Source organism: Haliotis rufescens, unplaced genomic scaffold, assembly GCF_023055435.1.
Source record: "Haliotis rufescens isolate VD_foot unplaced genomic scaffold, xgHalRufe1.0.p SCAF_17, whole genome shotgun sequence".
NCBI lineage: Eukaryota > Metazoa > Mollusca > Gastropoda > Lepetellida > Haliotidae > Haliotis > Haliotis rufescens.
Genome location: NW_025963857.1, coordinates 6,229,241 through 6,250,681, shown reverse-complemented (window position 1 = coordinate 6,250,681; position 21,441 = coordinate 6,229,241). Strand labels below are relative to the sequence as shown.

General features: G+C 42.4%; 1 protein-coding gene across 1 annotated transcript in view; it reads right to left on the bottom strand.

Moving 5' to 3' along the window:
• Nucleotides 1–5,676: 5,676 nt before the first annotated feature.
• LOC124141407 (probable leucine--tRNA ligase, mitochondrial) overlaps nucleotides 5,677–21,441 on the bottom strand; it is a 28,261-nt gene continuing 12,496 nt past the window's right edge. Inside the window, exons 15-25 of the mRNA XM_048397461.1 lie at nucleotides 20,318–20,428; nucleotides 17,502–17,620; nucleotides 16,794–16,960; nucleotides 16,029–16,202; nucleotides 13,560–13,651; nucleotides 12,480–12,570; nucleotides 11,693–11,850; nucleotides 9,937–10,014; nucleotides 8,537–8,692; nucleotides 7,009–7,077; nucleotides 5,677–6,107 (exon numbers count right to left, since the gene is read on the bottom strand). Coding sequence (XP_048253418.1) covers nucleotides 5,805–6,107; nucleotides 7,009–7,077; nucleotides 8,537–8,692; nucleotides 9,937–10,014; nucleotides 11,693–11,850; nucleotides 12,480–12,570; nucleotides 13,560–13,651; nucleotides 16,029–16,202; nucleotides 16,794–16,960; nucleotides 17,502–17,620; nucleotides 20,318–20,428 — 1,518 coding nt within the window. The 3' untranslated portion in view covers nucleotides 5,677–5,804. The remainder of the gene's footprint in view (nucleotides 6,108–7,008; nucleotides 7,078–8,536; nucleotides 8,693–9,936; nucleotides 10,015–11,692; nucleotides 11,851–12,479; nucleotides 12,571–13,559; nucleotides 13,652–16,028; nucleotides 16,203–16,793; nucleotides 16,961–17,501; nucleotides 17,621–20,317; nucleotides 20,429–21,441) is intronic.

The window sequence follows — 21,441 nt, the reverse complement described above, 5'->3', positions numbered from 1 at the left end:
AGAACTTCTCACACTTTCATAAAGAGATCATATTTCTAGACTGCAGCAGATTGGCTAGTGCTCTCAGTACATCAGTTTACGTCGTTTATCGTGTAACTATGGTAAAACAGTCTCCTCATCGTCTCAATTTACGCTTCCGATTTCAATTATTTCACAACCAGTATCTTCAAAAAGGCCCATCACTATCATCAGGCCTCTCGCTGGCTATAAATCTGGGCCGAATTAACGTTTATTTATTGGTCTGAAAAGGTAGCAGCAATGGTTTATTTCCCTGAAGAGGTAGGTACCTGATTTGGCCATTAACACCTGCTTAGCGCAATCACAAAACTATTCTGACATGCTATGTAGTTGATGTCGAACCCTGGTTTGAATCACGAACAAATTCTTTGATCTGAAATACTCACGGTACTCGTTATTGGAAGCAGTTGTGAGTGAGTAGGGTTTTACGACATTTTTAGCAATAGTTCAGGCACATCAGGCCGGGGACCTCATGACTGTACTTTACATGTACGCATTTTGGGAATCGAACCAGGGCCCACTTGCACAAAACGACCTTAGCGCTAAGATGATCTTAACTCCCATACTTTAGCATAGGCTTACAATAGTCTTAGTGCTAAGATCGCTTTGTGCAAGTGGGCCCTTGACCTTCAGCGTGAATGAACATGTGTTAAGAGTCATTGTCTGTGGTTTGATGCAAGCAATAGTTCAGGCAGATAACTTCCGTCTGTCTGCAGGTTTGTCGTTTAACGCTGCACTCAGCAATATTCTAGCTATATATGATAGCTCTGTAAATAATCGAGTCTGTACCAGGCAATCCACATCATGAGCATCGATCCACGCAATTGGGATACAATGACATGCATCAACCAAGTCAGTGAGCCTGACCACCCGATCCCGTTAATAATCGCTTCCAACTACAAGCATAGACGCCTTTTACAGCAAGCTGGAGTTGCTGAAGATCTATTCTACCCCAGATCTTCACGGGGCAGATAACTACCATGGTCAAATACTGTACTTCACACAGCATCGTTCCATCTTGGAAACATTTATATTTCTCCTCGTCGTGACGAGGCAATGCTTTACTTATTAGACTACCCACCCACCCACTTATACAACATTTACTCACTTATACACACGTGTGTATATGTGAATGTACTATGCGTTCACATGAAAATCAACTTAGGTATGTAAATAAAGTATGTAAATGGTCTAAGGTGCATATATTCGTCAGGTTTTTTTACCACTTTTAACATAAAACAGGATGTTTACCAATCAAAGTTGAAAGAGAAGAGAGTTACTTTACCGAAATCTTCGCATGAAGCAACATGTGTTTGATTTAATTTGTACACAAAGTTTTGACTCCTTGAAACCCAAAGAAACACCGTCCGCCCAGCTCTGGATGCCCACATAAAGTTCGTACTGCTGTATTCTGAATAGCTTCAGAACTTCAGAAAAAAGAATTTGTTTGATGTTGGCAAAAGAACAGATATTAATTAGGTCATCCTTTGACGTTGGCATAAACGTTCACATTACAACATATACATACAGCGCAAATTTGCCGAAACTGATTCTACTTGGCGTAAAGGGCAAATATGAATGGACCACTAAAAATCAGTGATGACACCAGGATGAGGTGTTGCGAAAAAGCGTAGCCCGTCCTGACCTACCAGTAGCACTCGCCATTCGTACAAGTTGTATAAAAAGACAGTGTTTATTACCTGACGCAGCACAGCAGTACTTGCCATGCCACGCCTGTAAACGAACCAGAAATTCAAGATATCGATGAAGCAGAACATCCAGTTACACGAGGGAGCCATTACTGATTTTGTTGAAACTAATAAAAACGGTAAGTTAAGTTTGAATTACGTCAGGTGTGTACAAGTGCAGACATTTTGCTGCTTATAAGTAAAAAAACAAACATGCTAAAACATATATTCGTTTTGCAACAAAATGAAGCGCAGTTTTAAACTTCATGTACCCCGAGTGATCATGTTACAACGAATTTATCTAACCGACATGTTTTAATATGACATTATAAAGGAATTAAAACAAATTCAAAATTAATAGAAAACAGCTGCTCGATTGAGTTGAGGTTAACTTGTGCTGCTGTCACGCGACTTTCATTGTCTCGGGAAAAGCATGCGGCTTTTTGCTTTGAAGCGGGGTATGAAGGATGTGTTTTGCCTCGTAGAAATCCACGTGAAGCCTGTCTTACGCGTGGCGGGGTGTAAGGGATGTATTCTCCAGCTTAGAAATTTATTTCCCTCCAAGGCGGGATACATAGTATTTTATCAAGATCACGTGGACGAATCAGACCTCACCATTCTGACACAGGGGTGTGATGAAGAAATATATACAAGATGCAACCTATTAACAAGGAGGGCTGGCATGCGTGCATTATTATTTTGTTGCGAATCTGACGGGAATATAGCATTTCGGAAAACTGTTCAGATATCGTAACGGAAAGAAGAAACTGTGCTTCACATAAAGTTTAATAAAAAATAATTTATTCTGAAATTAAATAATGCATTTTACTATACATATCCATGTAGACATAGCCTCGACTTGAAGGTGATGATTCACGGTTTGCACGTGCATGTTAATACACGGAGCACAATTTGGATGTTTGGGTGTTTGTTGGGAGCATGATACTCATACAAGATTTGTTGTTGTTGTTGTTTAACGCCACACTCAACAATATTCCAGCTGTATGACGATGGTCTGAAAATAATCGAGTCTGACCCAGACAATCCAGTGATTGCCACATTCTGTCATTCCGGTGAAGATAGCATCAAAGGTTCAGAAGACTGACAAGACTGGGTCAGTATACAGTTCACAGATGAGTCCAGGTTTCATTTGGACAGCTCTGATGGTCGTGCAAAGGTCCACAGGCGTCCAGGAGAACGTTTCAGCGACGCTTACGTTAATCAACGTCGTCAGTTTGGGGGTGGGCGTGTAATGGTATGGGGCTGCATCACAGTACATGGGAGAACACAACTCCTCATCGATAATGGCAATTTGAATGGCTACGCTACCGGGATGACTTGGTTTGAGATCATGTTCTACCCTTTGGGCAAATGCATGGACATCACGTCACGTTGCAACAGCATAAGGCCCATACTCCACGTTGCATGTGATGTAACAGACATTTTGAGGCAGCATAACATTGCTGTACTGCCATGGCCGGCTTATTTTAAAGACCTCTTCCCGATAGAACATGTCTGGGATGAGATGGATCAACGTCTACGACCGGACCAGAACCAGCCGGTAACGCAAGCTATCTTGGTCCAATCTTTGGTTGACATTTGGAACATCAACCAGACTTTTTGTCAGTCATCTGGTATCTTCCGCTGCCTCGCCTGTATCACCGCAAATGGTGCTCACACCCGATATTGACATAGTTAATTGAGTTGATACACCACCCCTCCTTATGGTGTGTCGCTCTGTCTCCTGTATCTAGGTATCGGTTTTGTCAATGAGTTTGTTATGATAAAAGATTGATCAGACGGATGACCAAATATGTTGTTATTATTTCCAATAACATAACATTTTCCAATTCATATGAGCCATGGTTCGCTACTATATATAGTTAGTCGTCCTGTGAGGATTATGGGTTAGAATTGGTATTCAGCAACCCATGCTTGTCGTGAGACGCGGATCGGGTTGTCAGACTCGCTGACTTGCTTGATGTATGTCATCGTAATTCCCTGGATCGATGCTCATGATGTCAATCACTGGATTGTCTGGTCCAGACTCGATTACTTACAGACCGCCGTCATATAGCTGGAATATTGCTGTGTTCAGCGTTAAACAACAAACAAAGAAAAAAAGGACTCTGTCAGGACTCAGTGTCTTGACATGTGTGACACTCACTCTTCTTGCAAAATCTGAGATATCTTGAGTCTCTTAAAAAAAGGGGAGAGAAGTTTACCACTCTGGTGAAACCCACGAGCACAGGTATATTGCTGACAAAGCTAGAGCTAGTATCAGAGGAATAGGAATCCATGTTTAGCAGATCCTGGCATGGCCAAGGGATGCAGTTTCGCACAGCAACTTATGGCAATGCGCGATCCTATCCCTCCCTTAATAATATGTTCAAGTTGAAGCTGGGATAGTTTTGTGATATGTGACTAAACATACGCAGGTTGGCAAACTTGAGGATCTCCTTATCTGGCTCTGTCAGACTTCTGTCTGTTCTTAAACAGCCAGAGCCCATTTCAACTCGAACTGAAAAAAGGTTGGGGGTGGGGGGTAGCGTTCAGCGCCTCCATTTGTACAATCTGAATCCCCACCATTGGAGAATGCTTCCAACCAAATATCTCTTTGTTCCAGAGAGGAAGTCGTTTAAAGCAATATAGCAAAATTACCCCTATTTGGCCCCATCCCTCAGCCCCTTGGGGAGTCATCCACACCACATGTTCAATTTTCAATCCTCACCACTGGAGAATGCTTCCAACCAAATATGGTTGATAGTTATCTTTAGTTCCAGAGAAGAAGTCGATTAGAGCAATATAGCCAAATTACCCCTAGTTGGCCCTTCCCCTCAGCCCCTTGAGAGGTCAGCCCCACCATTTGTACAATTTTGAAGTCCCACCACCTAGGGATGCTTCCAACCAAATATGGTTGATATTTATCTTTAGTTCCAGAGAAGAAGTTGATTAGAGCAATATAGCCAAATTAACGCTATTGGCCCCGCCCCTCAGACCCTTGGGGGGTCAGCTCATCCATTTGTACAATTTTGAATCCCCACCACCTAGGGATGCTTCGAGTCAAATTTCGTTAATTTCCAATTAGTGGTTCAGAAGAAGAAGTTGTTTGAATAAATTGTTGATGTATGGACGACGGACGGACGACGGTCGCCACAGTATGGTATTAGCTCTACTAGGTCCTTCGATCCCGGTGAGCTAATAATCAAGTCTGGATCAGAAAACCCAGTGATTGATATTATAAGCAACAATCCAATCCATCTGGGTACAATGACAATCAAACAAATTGTGGAGTCTGACCACCCAATCCATTTAGATCCATGTATGGTCAGACCTTTGAGAGCTGGTGAGTGACTGTGGTGTAAGGTCGCTTTGATCAGTAAACTGCTCATACCATGGGGTGTCAGCTTAATGTGGAAGTAAAACTCAAAGAAGATCTTAGATTGGAAGTTAGTTACCTGGAGAAGTCTGTGACCACAGATCCGCTCCCCAAGTGAGTGAGTATGGTTTTTCGCCACATTAAGCAATATTCCAGCAATATCACGACGGGGGACACCAGAAATGGGCTGCACACATTGTACCCATGTGAGGAATCGAACCCAGGTCTTTGGCTTGACCAGTGAACGCTTTAACCACTAGGCCCTTGTCCCTCAGACAACAGGATAACAATAGCTGCAGTTACTGTATCCCCTTATCCATTCCTCATCTATTATGCAACCCCACAGGTACCATGTCTAGACGTGTGAAGATCCGGGGTAGAATAGGTCTTCAGCAACCCATGCTTGCCGTGAAAGGCGACTATGCTTGTTGTAAGAGGCGACTAACGGGATCGGGCGGTCAGGATCACTGACTTGGTTGATGCACGTCATCCTTTCCCAATTGCATTAATCAATGCTCATGATATTAATCAGTGGATTGTCTGGTCCAGACCCAATTACTTACAGACCTCCGTCAAATAGCTGGAAAATTGCTGAGTGCGGCGTTAAACAACAAACTAACAAACCAACCATGTCTGGATAAAATTGCAAAGGGTCAGTAATTGATCCTTAATTGGACTCAAAACAAACTATGTTGTGTACATTCAATTTTTATTGACATTCACATCACACTTGGGTTATTCTGTTGTTGCATTTTTTTCTTTTTCAGTTTCATTTCTTTTTTCTTCATTTTCTTCTCCTGTCTGCTCAGTTTCTCCTTCTTCTCGCCAGAGGACGGCACACTGAAGTCAATCACCGCCTCATACCCAGGCTCCATACGATACTGGACGTCCTCCAGCTCACGACCTTCACAGTACTCCTGGTATACAGGGTTCGTCCGGGCAAGGTCATGAGCTGCATCTAATGTCAAGGCCTCTAGTTGTTGCCTGGCAACAAAAACCTGGCTGGATTCCTGTCCATTGATCTGGAAGGGATAGGATCAGTATGGCAGAATTTGGCAACTAGAATTCACAAGTTTGGTTTAAGTGAGGCAGGTCACACATGATAACCCATGAGCACAGTTAGGAGCTGACAAATGACAGATCGAACCTACAATCAATGATCCATCTTCCCCAAGCAAGGGTATTAATTGACCATTAAAGTCCAGTTTCCACACTTGCCAAACTAGGCTGGAATTATGGAGTTATGTTTTGGCTGGACTAATGAGCCTATGCATAGTCCAATCAAAATCTCGTAACAAAATTGATATCCGGTTTGTAAACTGCCGTGCAGATTTTGGTCGATTGCAGGATTTGCAAAACATATGAACCAACTGGGCATCAACAGATACTTTCGATATCTTTCTATGTTTTTAATGAGGGCGCTCAGTCATTTGATGTACTTCTTAAAGTAAGACCCATTTCATAGATTTTGATTATCGATCAGATCTTCTTGACTTAGTGCTTTCATTTTGTTTGAAGCAAACCCAAGTGATATGAGATATGGAATTTGATTGGTCAATAGGAGGGACACAGCAGGGACATAATTTGTAATAGACACTGGTGGAGCCCAGATATTCCAGCCTAGTTCGGCAAAGGTGGAAACTGGACTTTTACAGTCAGTTAACTCCCTCGCCTCAGGAAGATGTCAATGATCTTCTGCTTGTATAAGTGACCCAGGAACCACCATTAAAATAAGTGGGTGTGGCAGTTAAGATTGTTTGAGACAAGATACCTTTTATTCACAGTCACGTTTTAATTCCTTTTGCTTCAGCACCAAAATCTGTTCCTCAGCTTGATGCTAGTACTATCACTATGCTAACTTGCCCGTTCAATGGGGGTGCAGATATTCCGGACCTACCACAGTCTAGTAAAGGCCCCACCTACCTTGATGAAGAGGGGTAGAGGGTAATCTTGGTCCACGTCCGGCCAAACCTGGTCCAGCACACTCTTGTCCTTCAAGAAACGGAAGGGAAATACACCAAGTATTAGATATCAATGTGCAGGATTAAATATCAATAATGATACTGCTTATGTCCATAGATTATGGAGATACCTGGCAATAATTAACAGGAAAAGAAAATGGTTTGTTTGTTGTTTTACACCACTGTGAGCTATATTACATATACCATGGCATCCTATAAATAATCAAGTGTGGACCAAACCAGTGGTTGACATGATGAGCAACATACGGCACAGTCGGGCAACAAAGCCAGGCAGTCAGCCAAGTCACAGAGCCTGACCCCTCAGTGTAAGTGATCATTCCAGGAAGAAAACTGATTTTGTATTTACATATACATATACAATTTACAAACCTGTCTTTTGAGATCATTTTCATGAGATCTAATGCAAATCATGTTAATATATGCACTACTTTTAGCTGATGTTACCAGACAGAATTTATTTATTAGAAGACACAGGCTTGTGGATAAACTCACAGATGTAACTTGTGGAATCATTACATGAAATTAACACAAATGATACAATAAATAATATAATATAATGTATGATTACTTGAAACTGAGCTGAAATTTTAAATAAAACAAAGCACAAACAGTAGGTGAGTAAACAAAAATTATTGCAGATGTGTTGAATCCCACAACAAACAAAATACCAAATAACATCATATTTTGTACTGACAAAGTGTTATGGCCATAATTAGCTTTTTCAATATGGTTGCCATGGTGACAAATCTTAAAATATCACGAAAAAACAAAGAAAAGTGTTAAGTTTAACTAACTAACTAACTAACGACACACATGCCAAATTTCATTATAGTTTGAAAGAAATAGGGTGAGTGATGGTCATCAGATGTTTCACCTGGCAGTGTGGACGAAATGAAATGGTCAAATCAAGGTCAAACTTTAAAACATATACGTTGAGACCCACTACAAGCATCACATGTACAAACATGATGATGGGCATCAAGGGAGTAGATGTTTGTGACAGATGACGGAAAATGGATGGCACATGACGGACAACCGTCACGCCTGTGAAGATCAGGGTCAGAGATGGTCTTCAGCAAGCCATGCTTGTCATGACGCAATTCATGGGATCGGTTGGTCAGGCTTGCTGTACATGGCTGATGCATGTCTTTGTATCTCAGTTGCGCAGATCGGTGCTCATGACATCAATCACTGGATTGTCTTGACTTGACTGGTCCAGACTATATTATTTACAGACTGCTGTCATGTAGCTGAAATATTGCTGAGTGCGGTGTTAAACAACAAACAAACAAACAATCAGCCATGATATAAGCTCACTTGACTTTCAGTCAGGTGACCTACAAATAAGGAATGCTTTATAAGAACAGGTAGAAAATCTGCACAGCAATAACGTGTGAATAGTTACCACGCCATGAATTCCATGCACCTACTATACCGCTGATCGTGGTCTGAGTGTTCTGATAACCTACCCAGCAGTAGTGATGATTGTGTTTGTTGGGGAGACTGGCCAGCCCCGCCCACATCTCGGATGCCAGGTGGGGTGCTAGAGGTGCTATCATCACCACCAGGTCACACAGACCACGCTCGAACTGGGCACTGCGACGCATCAGGGAGGGCTGGACTTTCTGAGGGAAGTTGAAAGCTAAGAGTTAATATCATTTCATCCTTCCCATTGCAACCTCTGGAGAGTGGCAGATTAAAAGACGCATGCATATAATTATCAGGTTTTCATCCCATAGAAACTAAATCTCACTTGACTTCACTAATCATAATGGTCACTTGACCTGAGTGACAACTCTTGTAATTTGTTGGATAAATCCCAACAGAATCAATGAAAGATAAATTTCAAATGTCTCTTGTCTCAGTTTACATAAAACTTCCAAAAAATGTTTTAATCTGGCTGACCATTTACTCTTCTAAAATAGCCCTGGATATTTGAATGAGTGAGTGAGTATGGTTTGACGCCGCTTTTAGCAATATTCCAGCATTATCACGGCGGCGGACACCAGAAATGGGCTCACACATTGTACCCATGTCAGGAATCGAACCCGGGCCTTCGGCGTGACGAGCGAACGCTTTGACCACTAGGCAACCTGACCGTCCCCCTGGATATTTGATATGAGATGAGGCATTTGCGATGAGAATTATCATTCAATATGTGATTGAGCATTTGATAATGAAGCATGTGATGTGAGAATTATCATTTGATATGAGATAAAGCACTTGATAAAGAAGAAACACTCAAATGAGATTAACTGAAATTCATACAACATATATAATTGATTGGTACCGGGTAAACTTTTTTTCATTAATGTTAAAAATGTTTTCCTCCATACTGGAACATTTTATGTTGTGTTCAAGAATCCATGATGTGTTGCCATCACAAAGTTATCAGTTCTGAATAAGTTATTCAAAATTTCCTCTCTTAAAGACTGAATATGTCTGAGAGGGTACTGGTAAAATTCCTGATTGCACTGATATTTAAACTGAAACAAGACGCAATAGATGGTGGTGCGGTGCATACTCCTTTATGTTCACAATTAATTCCTGGTGTTTTTGAGTATGGAGAGGAAAGCTTGGATATTAGAACAGGCACAACACTTCATTATCATAATCCTAGCTACAGATTCCTGTCGTCATATGGAGAGATTGAGTGAGTGAGTGAGTATGGTTTTACGCTGCTTTTAGCAATATTCCAGCAATATCACGGCGGGGGACACCAGAAATGGGCTTCACACATTGTACCCATGTCGGGAATTGATCCCTGGTCTTCGGCGTGACGAGCGAACGCTTTAACCACTAGGCTTCCCGACCGCCCCTCATATGGAGAGAAACAATGCCAGAAAACTATTACTGTGGAGGTACTGACCTTGAGAGCATTTGTCAGGCCCTGCAGGCGAGATATGGCAGCATTCAGAAGAAAGGTCTTCCCCATATGGAAGTTGACCTGAAAATAGAGTGAGTGAGTGAGTGAGTGAGTGAATGTTGGTTGATGCTACAGTCCACAATAGTACAGCCATATCATGAGGAGCTGTATCAATGATCAAATCTTGACGAGGAGAACCAGCAGACTGCTGGCATCAGCCCACATCAAGGCACAAAGCAGTCTGTCACACTGACCACACTGACCACCGGATCAACTTAGTCGCCTCTCAGGCCATTCATATTTTTTTAAATCTCCAACTTCAACCTGCAAGAGGGCGGGTAGGTGGTCAAAAATAAATAAAAAAAGCCAAAATATTTTTTTTTTAAATTTCACTTATTGTGTAAATTATCTTATGACATTTTAAAGTTTAGAACACTTGTTACCAGTCTTTACATTAATTTATGACGTAGACTAAGTCAGTTTGCTTCAGAAATGAAGTCTTTATAAATGTACCGGTAGCTAAAGAAAGATCAAGCTGGCCTGGGGCTTTTATGAGTGTGCAATGGTATAAGTATTTTTTTATGACATCGGGAAATACATTTCCATAGCGGCGGGGAACATTGCGATACGAAAACTTTTTATTATTTCACGTCAGAATAAAACTTCAGGGCAGGAGGGAGATGGGAAACACAGAATAAAATATAGAAGCCTTACAGCCAGCAGTGGGTCCCTGGGATTTATTTGAACTCTTCTCCCCACAAAATCAGAATGAGTACAATGCATGATGATGATGTTAAGGTTAGATAAGAAGGAGGCGTCTAACCATCCACCCGCAAGATCAGTGATACTATACAAGCCTCTGCAGTGAGCGAGTGGCTTCACAGCAGACCATCACGAATGAGTTTATTTTGAAACCATGTGGAGAACTAAACCTTATTCTTTATTGTGATGTATGAACACTTTACCCACTAGGCTAGGTCTTCAGCAACCCATGCTTGCTGTAAAAAGGTGACTATGCTTGTCGTAAAAGGCGACTAACGGGATCGGGTGGTCAGGCTCGCTGACTTGGTTGATGCATGTCATCGATCCCAATTGTGTGGATCGATGCTCATGATATTAATCACTGGATTGTCTGGTCGAGACTCGATTATTTACAGACGGCCGTCATATAGCTGGAATATTGCTGAGTGTGTCGTAAAACCACTAGGCTACACCACAAAATCATGCAGTGATGCAGCCATATACATCAGTACCTGTATGTACAAGCAGGACATTTCATACAAAATGAAAGCAAATTGCAAAAGTATTATTTCAAACTGTATCTATAAAAGCTCTGGAAATAAAGTTGATTTTTCACGTTCATATCATGTATTATCTTCTCATTACTTTCACTCGTCTCACCGAAGGCTCTGGTTCGACTCACCGAAGGCTCTGGTTCGACTCACCGAAGGCTCTGGTTCGACTCACCGAAGGCTCTGGTTCGACTCACCATGTGGGTACAATGTGTGAAGCCATTTTCTGGTGTCCCCAGCCATGATATTACTGGAATATGAGTCAAGTTGTACACCATTTTTAGCAATATGATGTTCGGGCTTCGCACATTGTATCCACATTGGGAATTGAACCAGTGGATTGATGAGCTAAAGCCTTGACCTAGCTACTCACTACATATTACATAACCACCTTTGACATAAAGACTTTGTATCTTACATCACAGTTCCTTCAGGAAAAATATGCTACTTAGTCCACATCACTTTACCTCTTTCAGGAAGTAATTCCTGTTCTCAAACATAAACATGTTCACTTTGTCTATGTCCTCTTGTGATGGTTCACGGGAGTTATCTCCCTTGCTCTGTTCGATCAGGTCAGCCACAAGGGCCCACATTCGGCCCTGCCAGTGTAAAATGCCCTTGAACTCTGGAGACAAAACAAAACAACATGAAACAGGTTAACACTAAAAAATATAGTCACCAACATGAAAGTATTGCCAGTTTGCTTCAAACTGATACCTCTCTGTGCAAGACATTCCTGCAGTTGAGTTGCACAATAATCTGAGGCACTACACCTTATATCCCCAGGCACTTGAATTAAATCATGACTCCCTAACAGTAACAATCCAGTGATGAAACTGAAGTATGTTAAAGTTAAAACATTTTCCTGATGACGTTATCGCAGTTCCATGGTATGTTCATCTTCCTGAGGCAAGGGAGTTAACTGACTTTAAAAGTCCTTTTTACACTCATTCCGAACTAGCCTCGAAATTCTGGGCTCGATCGTAGCGCCACCAGTGGCTATTAAGAGTTATGTCCCTTCAATGTCCCCCCAACCAACCAATCAGATTCGGCAGATAGCGGCAGTTGCCATGTTGTTTTTTAACCAGATGTCAATATCATTACGGGATTTTGATTGCACTGTACATAGACTTGCTAGTCCAGCCAAAATATAACTCCATAATTTCAGCCTAGTTCGGCAAGGGTTGATCCTGGACTTTTTATAGTCAGTTAACTCCCTTGCCTCGAGAAGATGTGGTATGTATGACAGTGTACCTTCACTAGACCACTTCCTGTGTGACTGCGGGGCAACGTTGGACAGAATACACAGACGGGTAGAGTCAATCCCAAACTCAGCCATCATCTCCTGGAACAAGAAGTTACATCAAACACTGACAAGACAAAATGTAGACTTGATGGGTGGAATAATGGCTGGATTGGATCCCGAACTCAAACATCATCTCCTGGAACAAGAAATTACATCAAACACTGACAAGACAAAATGTAGACTTGATGGGTGGAATAATGGCTGGAGTCGATCCAGAACTCAAACATCATCTCCTGGAACAAGAAATTACATCAAACACTGGCAAGACAAAATGTAGGCTTAATGGAGGAGGAAGGCCAAGTGTGACACAGGTTGCAGATGCTTGCACTTGCACTTGCACTTGCACTTGCACTTACCAGGTGCCAAACATGATGGTGACAGACTAAGGGCCACATAGTCAAGGAAAATCTAGAATAAGGGACACAACCCTTCACAGTGAATTGCAACACTGAAGATGCCTTGAGCTGATAACACCTATACCCAAAAAATACTTAAGGGGTTTCCCGTGGAGTATTTATAGCACTGAACATTTTATGCACAGCATCAATGATAATTCAAGGGAGATAACTCTTACACACGTAACATCTCCCTGTAACTGCCACAATATTGACAACATATGATTGATAACTTTTTAAATAAGTGGAGATTTAAATGTTAGTTAGTTTAAAAATTGTTATCTAATGCCACACTCAGCAATTTTTCAGCTATATGACAGTGGACCACGGTGCTTGACTTATGGTACTGGACTTGACAATATTCCAGCTACATTACAGTAGCCTGTAAACAATTAACTGTGGACCTGACAAAGCAATGGCTGATTTTAGCAATCTCCCATGCTATCCAAGTACAACGAACCAAGTCCTCGAGCCTGATCACCTGATCCATTTAGTCGTCTCTTACAACAAGATGCTGGGGACGAATTCTACACCCAAGATCTCCAAGATCTTTAAATGTGGCTTTGGTTTCAGAAGTAATAAAAGAAAAGCTTTTAAGGTTTTTGTTTCAACTTTCTCTTGAATGAATCTCACCTGAGGGTCGACACCGTTGTGCTTGGACTTGCTCATCTTCTCCCAGTCCATCACCACCTGGCTCCCTGAACCCTTCTCCACCGGCTTGCTGGCTGTAGAGGGCAAGGAAATACATCAGTAACTGGAGAGCGTCATGCATCCTCACTATAAACCGACCGCCTCCGTGGTCTAGTGGTAAAGTGTCTGCCCAGAGAGCCGAAGGTCCAGGGTTTGATCCCCGGACGCATCATACCAAAAAACATAAAAAAGATGGTACTTGTTGTTACCCTGGCTGCGCTCGGCATTAAGGGGCTAAACCAAGGACTGGTCGGCTCGGAGCAAGTATTCTATGTCTGATTGGGATATTCATGTTAAACTGCAGCATGGTATCTCAGTGGGCTGGCACTAAAAAATTGTCATCATTCCGGACTAGTACAAGCAGCCACACACACATGCATGCACTTTGCTTTATAAGTGCAATAATCTTGGATGCGACGTTTAACCCCATTTCACCTCGCCTCATAATGACACAAGCATCTGTACCAAAATGTTGAATAGATATAAGGACAGGGAAATACATCAGTAACTGAGGAGTGTCATGCATCCACCTCACTGTAAACCAACCGCCTCCGTGGTCTAGTGGTAGAGCATCCGCCCAGAGAGCGGAAGGTCCAGAGTTCGATCCCCGGCTGCATCATACCAAAGGACGTTAAAAGATGGTACTTGTTGTTACCCTGTCTGCGCTCGGCATTAAGGGGCTAAAACAAGGACTGGTCAGCTTGGAGTTGGTATACTGTGTCTGAGTTGGGTATTCATGTTAAACTGCAGCATGTTATCTCAGTGGGAAAGCACTATAAAATCGGCATTAGTCAGGACTAGTACAAGCAGCCACACACGCCATGTAAGAGCTATAATCTTGGCTGCAACATTAAACCCCATTTCACTTCATCTCCTGTAAACCCTAACGCTTCTCCATCGTCATGGATGCATATGGCTGCCATGTTGTGTCATAGTGACATGGGGTGAGGTGAGGTGAAATGGGGTTTAACGTTGCGTCCAAGATGATTGCACTTATAAAGCAACGTGCATGTACATGTGTGTGTTTGTGTGGCTGCTTGTACTAGTCCGGACTGATGCCGATTTATAGTGCTAGCTCACTGAGATACCATGCCGCAGTTTAACATGAATACCCCACTCAGACACAGTATACTGACTCCGAGCCGTCCAGTCCTTGTTTTAGCCCCTTAAGGCCGAGCGCCAGACAGGGTAACAACAAGTACCATCTTTTAACGTCTTTTGGTATGACGAGGTCGGGGATCGAACCCCGGACCTTCTGCTCTCCGGCCGTGAAAGGCGACTATGCTTGTCGTAAGAGGCGACTAACGTGATCGGGTGGTCAGGCTCACTGACTTGGTTGATGCATGTCATCTTTTCCCAATTGCGTTAATCGAAGCTCATAATGTCAATCAATGGATTGTCTGGTCCAGACTCGATTATTTACAGACCGCGGTCATATAGCGGAAATATTGCTGAGTGTGGCATTTAACAAAAGACAAACAAACAAACCTGACTAAAATTAGAAACATGTCACTGGTAGAGCTGAGCATTGCCTGTAATCACTGAAATACAGTTCTAAAACCTCTTTCTCTTCATACATTTTTTTATAGTTATCTCAAAATCTTTAACAAAGACAACCACAGGTGGCGCTATGCTATGCTATGGGAGGTCACTATTAGCTCCTGTTCTAACTATGACATATCATGATCTTACAAACTGATGATTCTAGTATCATGTGTACCTAAGTATCAATGATATCGTAAGTATCGACGATACTTACAGCTCTAGTCACAATCGTAACAGCCCTAGTCACTGTAGCGCCCGCATAGCAGCTGTATGTATTCACAATGGATGACGGATGGAGGAACATTGTGGAGACAACCTGTTGTGCTGGCGACGAGCATCTTTAGGCGCTACTTTGTAATTCAAGTTCTTCTCAAGAGCTTTTCAAAGACAACATTAAGTTTTGAAGTACTACTATAGTCTGGAAGGTAATTTAAGGTACTGACGTTTACTACAATATCTGAAAAACTATCAGACCTACTCCAGGTCAAAGTTGGTATGAGATTATTAAACAGTCATACATAACTGGATATTACATTTAAAGACAATCGGTGCATGAATAAAACATCTGTCTATTTAGCTATCACTATATTTCATCAACAACCAGACCTGTTCGTCACGGATGGAACGAGCATTCATTGAAACAGCCATCAGCATAATGCTACCCCTGCGTCACAGGGCCATATGACACAGTTGAACCAATCAACTCAACTCAAAAGGGTGCACAGGAATCACGCACGTTGAGACGCCCAACGCTAACACCGTATTCGTGCGTGCGTGATTCCCGTGCACCCTTTCGAGTTGAGTTGACTATAATCTTAACTATGTTATCATCAAAGTGACATAGCCTGATGTCAAGCTGCGAATTACCTGAGAAATCTATGTCCCCTGGCTGTATATAGCGACCAGTGCCCTTGACCCTGAAGGTCTGCCCCATCACCATGCCCTGGGTCAAGAGGTTGATGAAGGGTTCACGCTGAGGAACAAGGTCAAGGTCATGTAGGAAATGGTTGAAGAATCGAGCAAAGTACAGATGTAGGACAGCTGCAAGAACACGGAGATAATGCAATATTCACACAGATTAATAAACACAATTATTATATTATATACCGTATTCGACGTAATAAGCGCCCAGGGCGCTCTCAAAATTAGGAATAGGGGGCTCTTATTAGAATATTATTTTGGTGAAAAAAAACAGAGCTGAAAGATAAATTTCGTGGTTTATGCTGACAGCCTGAAATGTTTATGTACGACAGATATATTTTTCCAGAATTAGATTCCCCATAATTAAGGGTGCATATAACACACGAGTGTGTATTATACGTGAATAAATTGTTCTTGTATACATTAAAATCAATTGGAAAGGGTGCTAATTGGGATTGTTCACTAGCCAATATATTAGCAAATATCGCTGTGGGCGCCAATTAGAGCGGGAAGCTTATTACGTCGAATACGGTAACTCCAATAAATATTTGAATCTTAGATCACCCAAGTAAACCTTACAACAATTCAAAAAGAAAGGTTAAGTCAAACTAATGTCATGCTTATTAACAAATGATGCAGGTCTTACTGGATGTCAACAAAGTTAGTTATATTGGGTTTCAGTTTGGTTAGTTTGAGGTTTCTTCTACTCACCATGTTCCTTGCCTCCAATATAGAGATCGACCGGCATGTAGCGGTGCGCCAGGTCTCGACCAAACGGCTCCTGTGTGTTGTGGTTGTCAAGGTAACGCAGGAAATACCAGGAGGAGTCTACAAATGTATCCATTGTGTCCGTCTCGCGCCGGGCGGGGCCGCCACATCTAGTCACACATGACTTACAATTTCACTAATATACTCAAAGACAAAAGTTATAATGACATGAATGTTTTCACTTACAAACCTTTATATGGATTTTTGTATTTGAACCAGGGAAATGTTTTCGAAACAGCTTGAAGAAATGCCACCAAACGAATGTTGAAGGTATTGCATTTTTTTTACAAAATATAACAATGTTCGGGAGAAATTGATTCAAATATTCTTAATGAAAGGCCACGGGGGGTGATGGTTAACTTCTGAGCCTGACACAGAAGGAAATTCTTAAGAGTGAAATTATTGTTCGGGACATTACATGCCATAGAGGTATATCCACTAAAAAACTCAAGTGAGTCAATTTAGCAAAATTATAAGTCAGTAAAATAAGTAGCTACACGTATCTGTCAAATAATCAGCTGAGTGTGCAGATTTGGTCTGGAAATGTATACAGTAAATGACTACCAGTAATACTACATGAGGAAAAACAGATCTATATGTTGTCATTACACATACCCATCTCGCCTCAACCCACACCAAATGAAAACCTACTTTGGACATTGAACACTCCCCCACTGGTCATCAGTTGCTAGAGGCGACGCCCCCCTCCCAGTCAGCTGAGTGACCACTGGCAGCTCCACGGGAAGGTCTGACACAGGAACAGGCACTGCCTGGAACAGGGTGGAGAATACGATTGGATGAACACAGCCTCCTGTGTCCTATCGCATACATCATTAGATAGATTCACCCAGCTGACTTTTACTAGTATTTGCAAAATTTAAAACATTAATAAACCACAAATATATTTAACACAAAAAATCCTCCTCATCATCATTATCAGATCATCATCATCATCATCATCATCATCATCATCTAGTGAGTCCAGTATGTCTGTTTAACATCATTAGAATTTCCATCATCACTCACCCTACAGTTGGGGCTGAGTATTATGGGTATCGGGGTGTAGAAGTAGACTACCTACAGTTGGAGCAGTCTATCATGGATATGGGGCTGTTATAGTAAACTCACCTGACAGTTGGGACAGTGTATTATGTGTATGGGGGTGTAGAAGTAGGCACTCTACAGTTGGAGCAGTCTATCATGGATATGGGGCTGTGGTAGTAGACTCACCTGACAGTTGGGACAGTGTATTATTGGTATGGGGGTGTAGAAGTAGACACCCTACAGTTGGGACTGAGTATTATGGGTATCGGGGTGTAGAAGTAGACTCCCTACAGTTGGAGCAGTCTATCATGGATATGGGGCTGTGGTAGTAGACTCACCTGACAGTTGGGACAGTGTATTATTGGTATTGGGGTGTAGAAGTAGACACCCTACAGTTGGAGAAGTCTTTCATGGATATTGGGGTGTGGTAGTAGACTCACCCGACAGTTGGGACAGTGTATTATGTGTATGGGGGTGTAGAAGTAGACTCCCTACGGTTGGAGCAGTCTATCATGGATATGGGGGTGTGGTAGTAGACTCACCCGACAGTTGGGACAGTGTATTATGTGTATGGGGGTGTAGAAGTAGACTCCCTACGGTTGGAGCAGTCTATCATGGATATGGGGATGTTATAGTAGACTCGCCCTACAGTTGGGACAGAGTATTATGGGTATGGGGGTGTAGAAGTAGACTCCCTACAGTTGATGCAGTCTATCATGGATATGGGGGTGTGGTAGTAGACTCACCCGACAGTTGGGACAGTGTATTATGGGTATGGGGGTGTAGAAGTAGACACCCTACAGTTGATGCAGTCTATCGTGGATATGGGGGTGTGGTAGTAGACTCACCTGACAGTTGGGACAGTGTATTATGGGTATGGGGGTGTAGAAGTAGACACCCTACAGTTGGGACAGTGTATTATGTGTATGGGGGTGTAGAAGTAGACACCCTACAGTTGATGCAGTCTATCATGGATATGGGGGTGTGGTAGTAGACTCACCCGACAGTTGGGACAGTGTATTATGGGTATGGGGGTGTAGAAGTAGACACCCTACAGTTGATGCAGTCTATCGTGGATATGGGGGTGTGGTAGTAGACTCACCTGACAGTTGGGACAGTGTATTATGGGTATGGGGGTGTAGAAGTAGACACCCTACAGTTGGGACAGTGTATTATGTGTATGGGGGTGTAGAAGTAGACACCCTACAGTTGATGCAGTCTATCATGGATATGGGGGTGTGGTAGTAGACTCACCTGACAGTTGGGACAGAGTATTATGTGTATGGGGGTGTAGAAGTAGACACCCTACAGTTGGGACAGTGTATTATGTGTATGGGGGTGTAGAAGTAGACACCCTACAGTTGATGCAGTCTATCATGGATATGGGGGTGTGGTAGTAGACTCACCTGACAGTTGGGACAGTGTATTATGTGTATGGGGGTGTAGAAGTAGACACCCTACAGTTGATGCAGTCTATCATGGATATGGGGGTGTGGTAGTAGACTCACCTGACAGTTGGGACAGAGTATTATGTGTATGGGGGTGTAGAAGTAGACACCCTACGGTTGGTGCAGTCTATCATGGATATGGGGGTGTGGTAGTAGACTCACCCGACAGTTGGGACAGTGTATTATGGGTATGGGGTGTAGAAGTAGACACCCTACAGTTGGGACAGTGTATTATGTGTATGGGGGTGTAGAAGTAGACACCCTACAGTTGATGCAGTCTATCATGGATATGGGGGTGTGGTAGTAGACTCACCTGACAGTTGGGACAGAGTATTATGTGTATGGGGGTGTAGAAGTAGACACCCTACGGTTGGTGCAGTCTATCATGGATATGGGGGTGTGGTAGTAGACTCACCCGACAGTTGGGACAGTGTATTATGGGTATGGGGGTGTAGAAGTAGACACCCTACAGTTGGGACAGTGTATTATGTGTATGGGGGTGTAGAAGTAGACACCCTACAGTTGATGCAGTCTATCATGGATATTGGGGTGTGGTAGTAGACTCACCTGACAGTTGGGACAGAGTATTATGTGTATGGGGGTGTAGAAGTAGACACCCTACGGTTGGTGCAGTCTATCATGGATATGGGGGTGTGGTAGTAGACTCACCCGACAGTTGGGACAGTGTATTATGTGTATGGGGGTGTAGAAGTAGACACCCTACGGTTGGGACAGTGTATCATGGATATGGGGGTGTGGTAGTAGACTCACCCGACAGTTGGGACAGTGTATTATGTGTATGGGGGTGTAGAAGTAGACACCCTACGGTTGGGACAGTGTATCATGGATATGGGGGTGTGGTAGTAGACTCACCCTACAGTTGGGACAGTGTATTATGGGTATGGGGGTGTAGAAGTAGACTCCCTACAGTTGGGACAGTCTATCATTGATATGGGGGTGTGGTAGTAGACTCACCCGACAGTTGGGACAGTGTATTATGGGTATGGGGGTGCCCCAGTACCTCTGTCGAGAGATGAGCCAATCCCTCAAACGTGCACTGACAGCATGGCCGCCAACACCAAGTGCCTACAACAGCAACACAATATATGAGTTGACGAGATGGAGCAATGTATTTACACAAAATATGGAAACAACATTGGAATTAACTGTTTGAATAAACTAAAATAAATTGGAATTAATAGACAAGTAAGGAACACATTTTGAATGCTACAACGCCAGAATTTAATTTTCCGTTTGAATATGCGTCATTAATTTTAACTACAGCAAAGGTGGTGGGGAAAATATATATATATATACATATACTCACTGCTAAAAGAAACATGACCATAGAAACATATAGAGAAGTATGTACATAAGAAAAGATGTTTCCTATGTGTACCACTTAATGACAAAACTAACTATCAGTCAAGTGTTACCACAGAGTGTCTTTATTCTTATCACGATATGCTGCACGTGATTTCCAGACTTTACACACACTAATCCTGCACAAGACAAATGGTGCATCTCGAGTCATGGATCTATGACGTCACATGTGATGAGTTCATTAGAGTCGGTTCACAGAACATAAGGGTATGTTTGATTGTGCATCTAATATCTCTTGAATAAGAGTAATTCTTCATATTTAACCCATATGTATGGTATTCGTGTTTCTTTTGTCGGTGAGTATATGATGCAGAGGTTATTTCACCAGATACATAAGCACCGTAAGAAACTAATCCTACAGTCCTTGCCAAACTGCCCAATAGTTAGGTATCCTGAGGACTAGTAGAAATTTACCCTTTATAAGGGTTTTGCTATAGGTAATCATTTTAAGGACTAGTAGCTTAAAACTGTTAGTTTCTATCGCAGCTAAGTTTATGATTCACATATACATGAAAAATAATGCACCACAGTATTTTCTTGCCTCTCCACTAGGCTTGAAAAAGTAAAAGCATTGGTTCTCAAGCATTGAATTTGGAAAATATAGTGCAGGCAGGCGGCATATTTCTTTTTTGCTTGTTCAAACTAGTATGTAACCAAATAGATAGTTGTGTCCCATCAACCTGGGAAAGGGCCTCCTACCTTATAGAAGCATACAA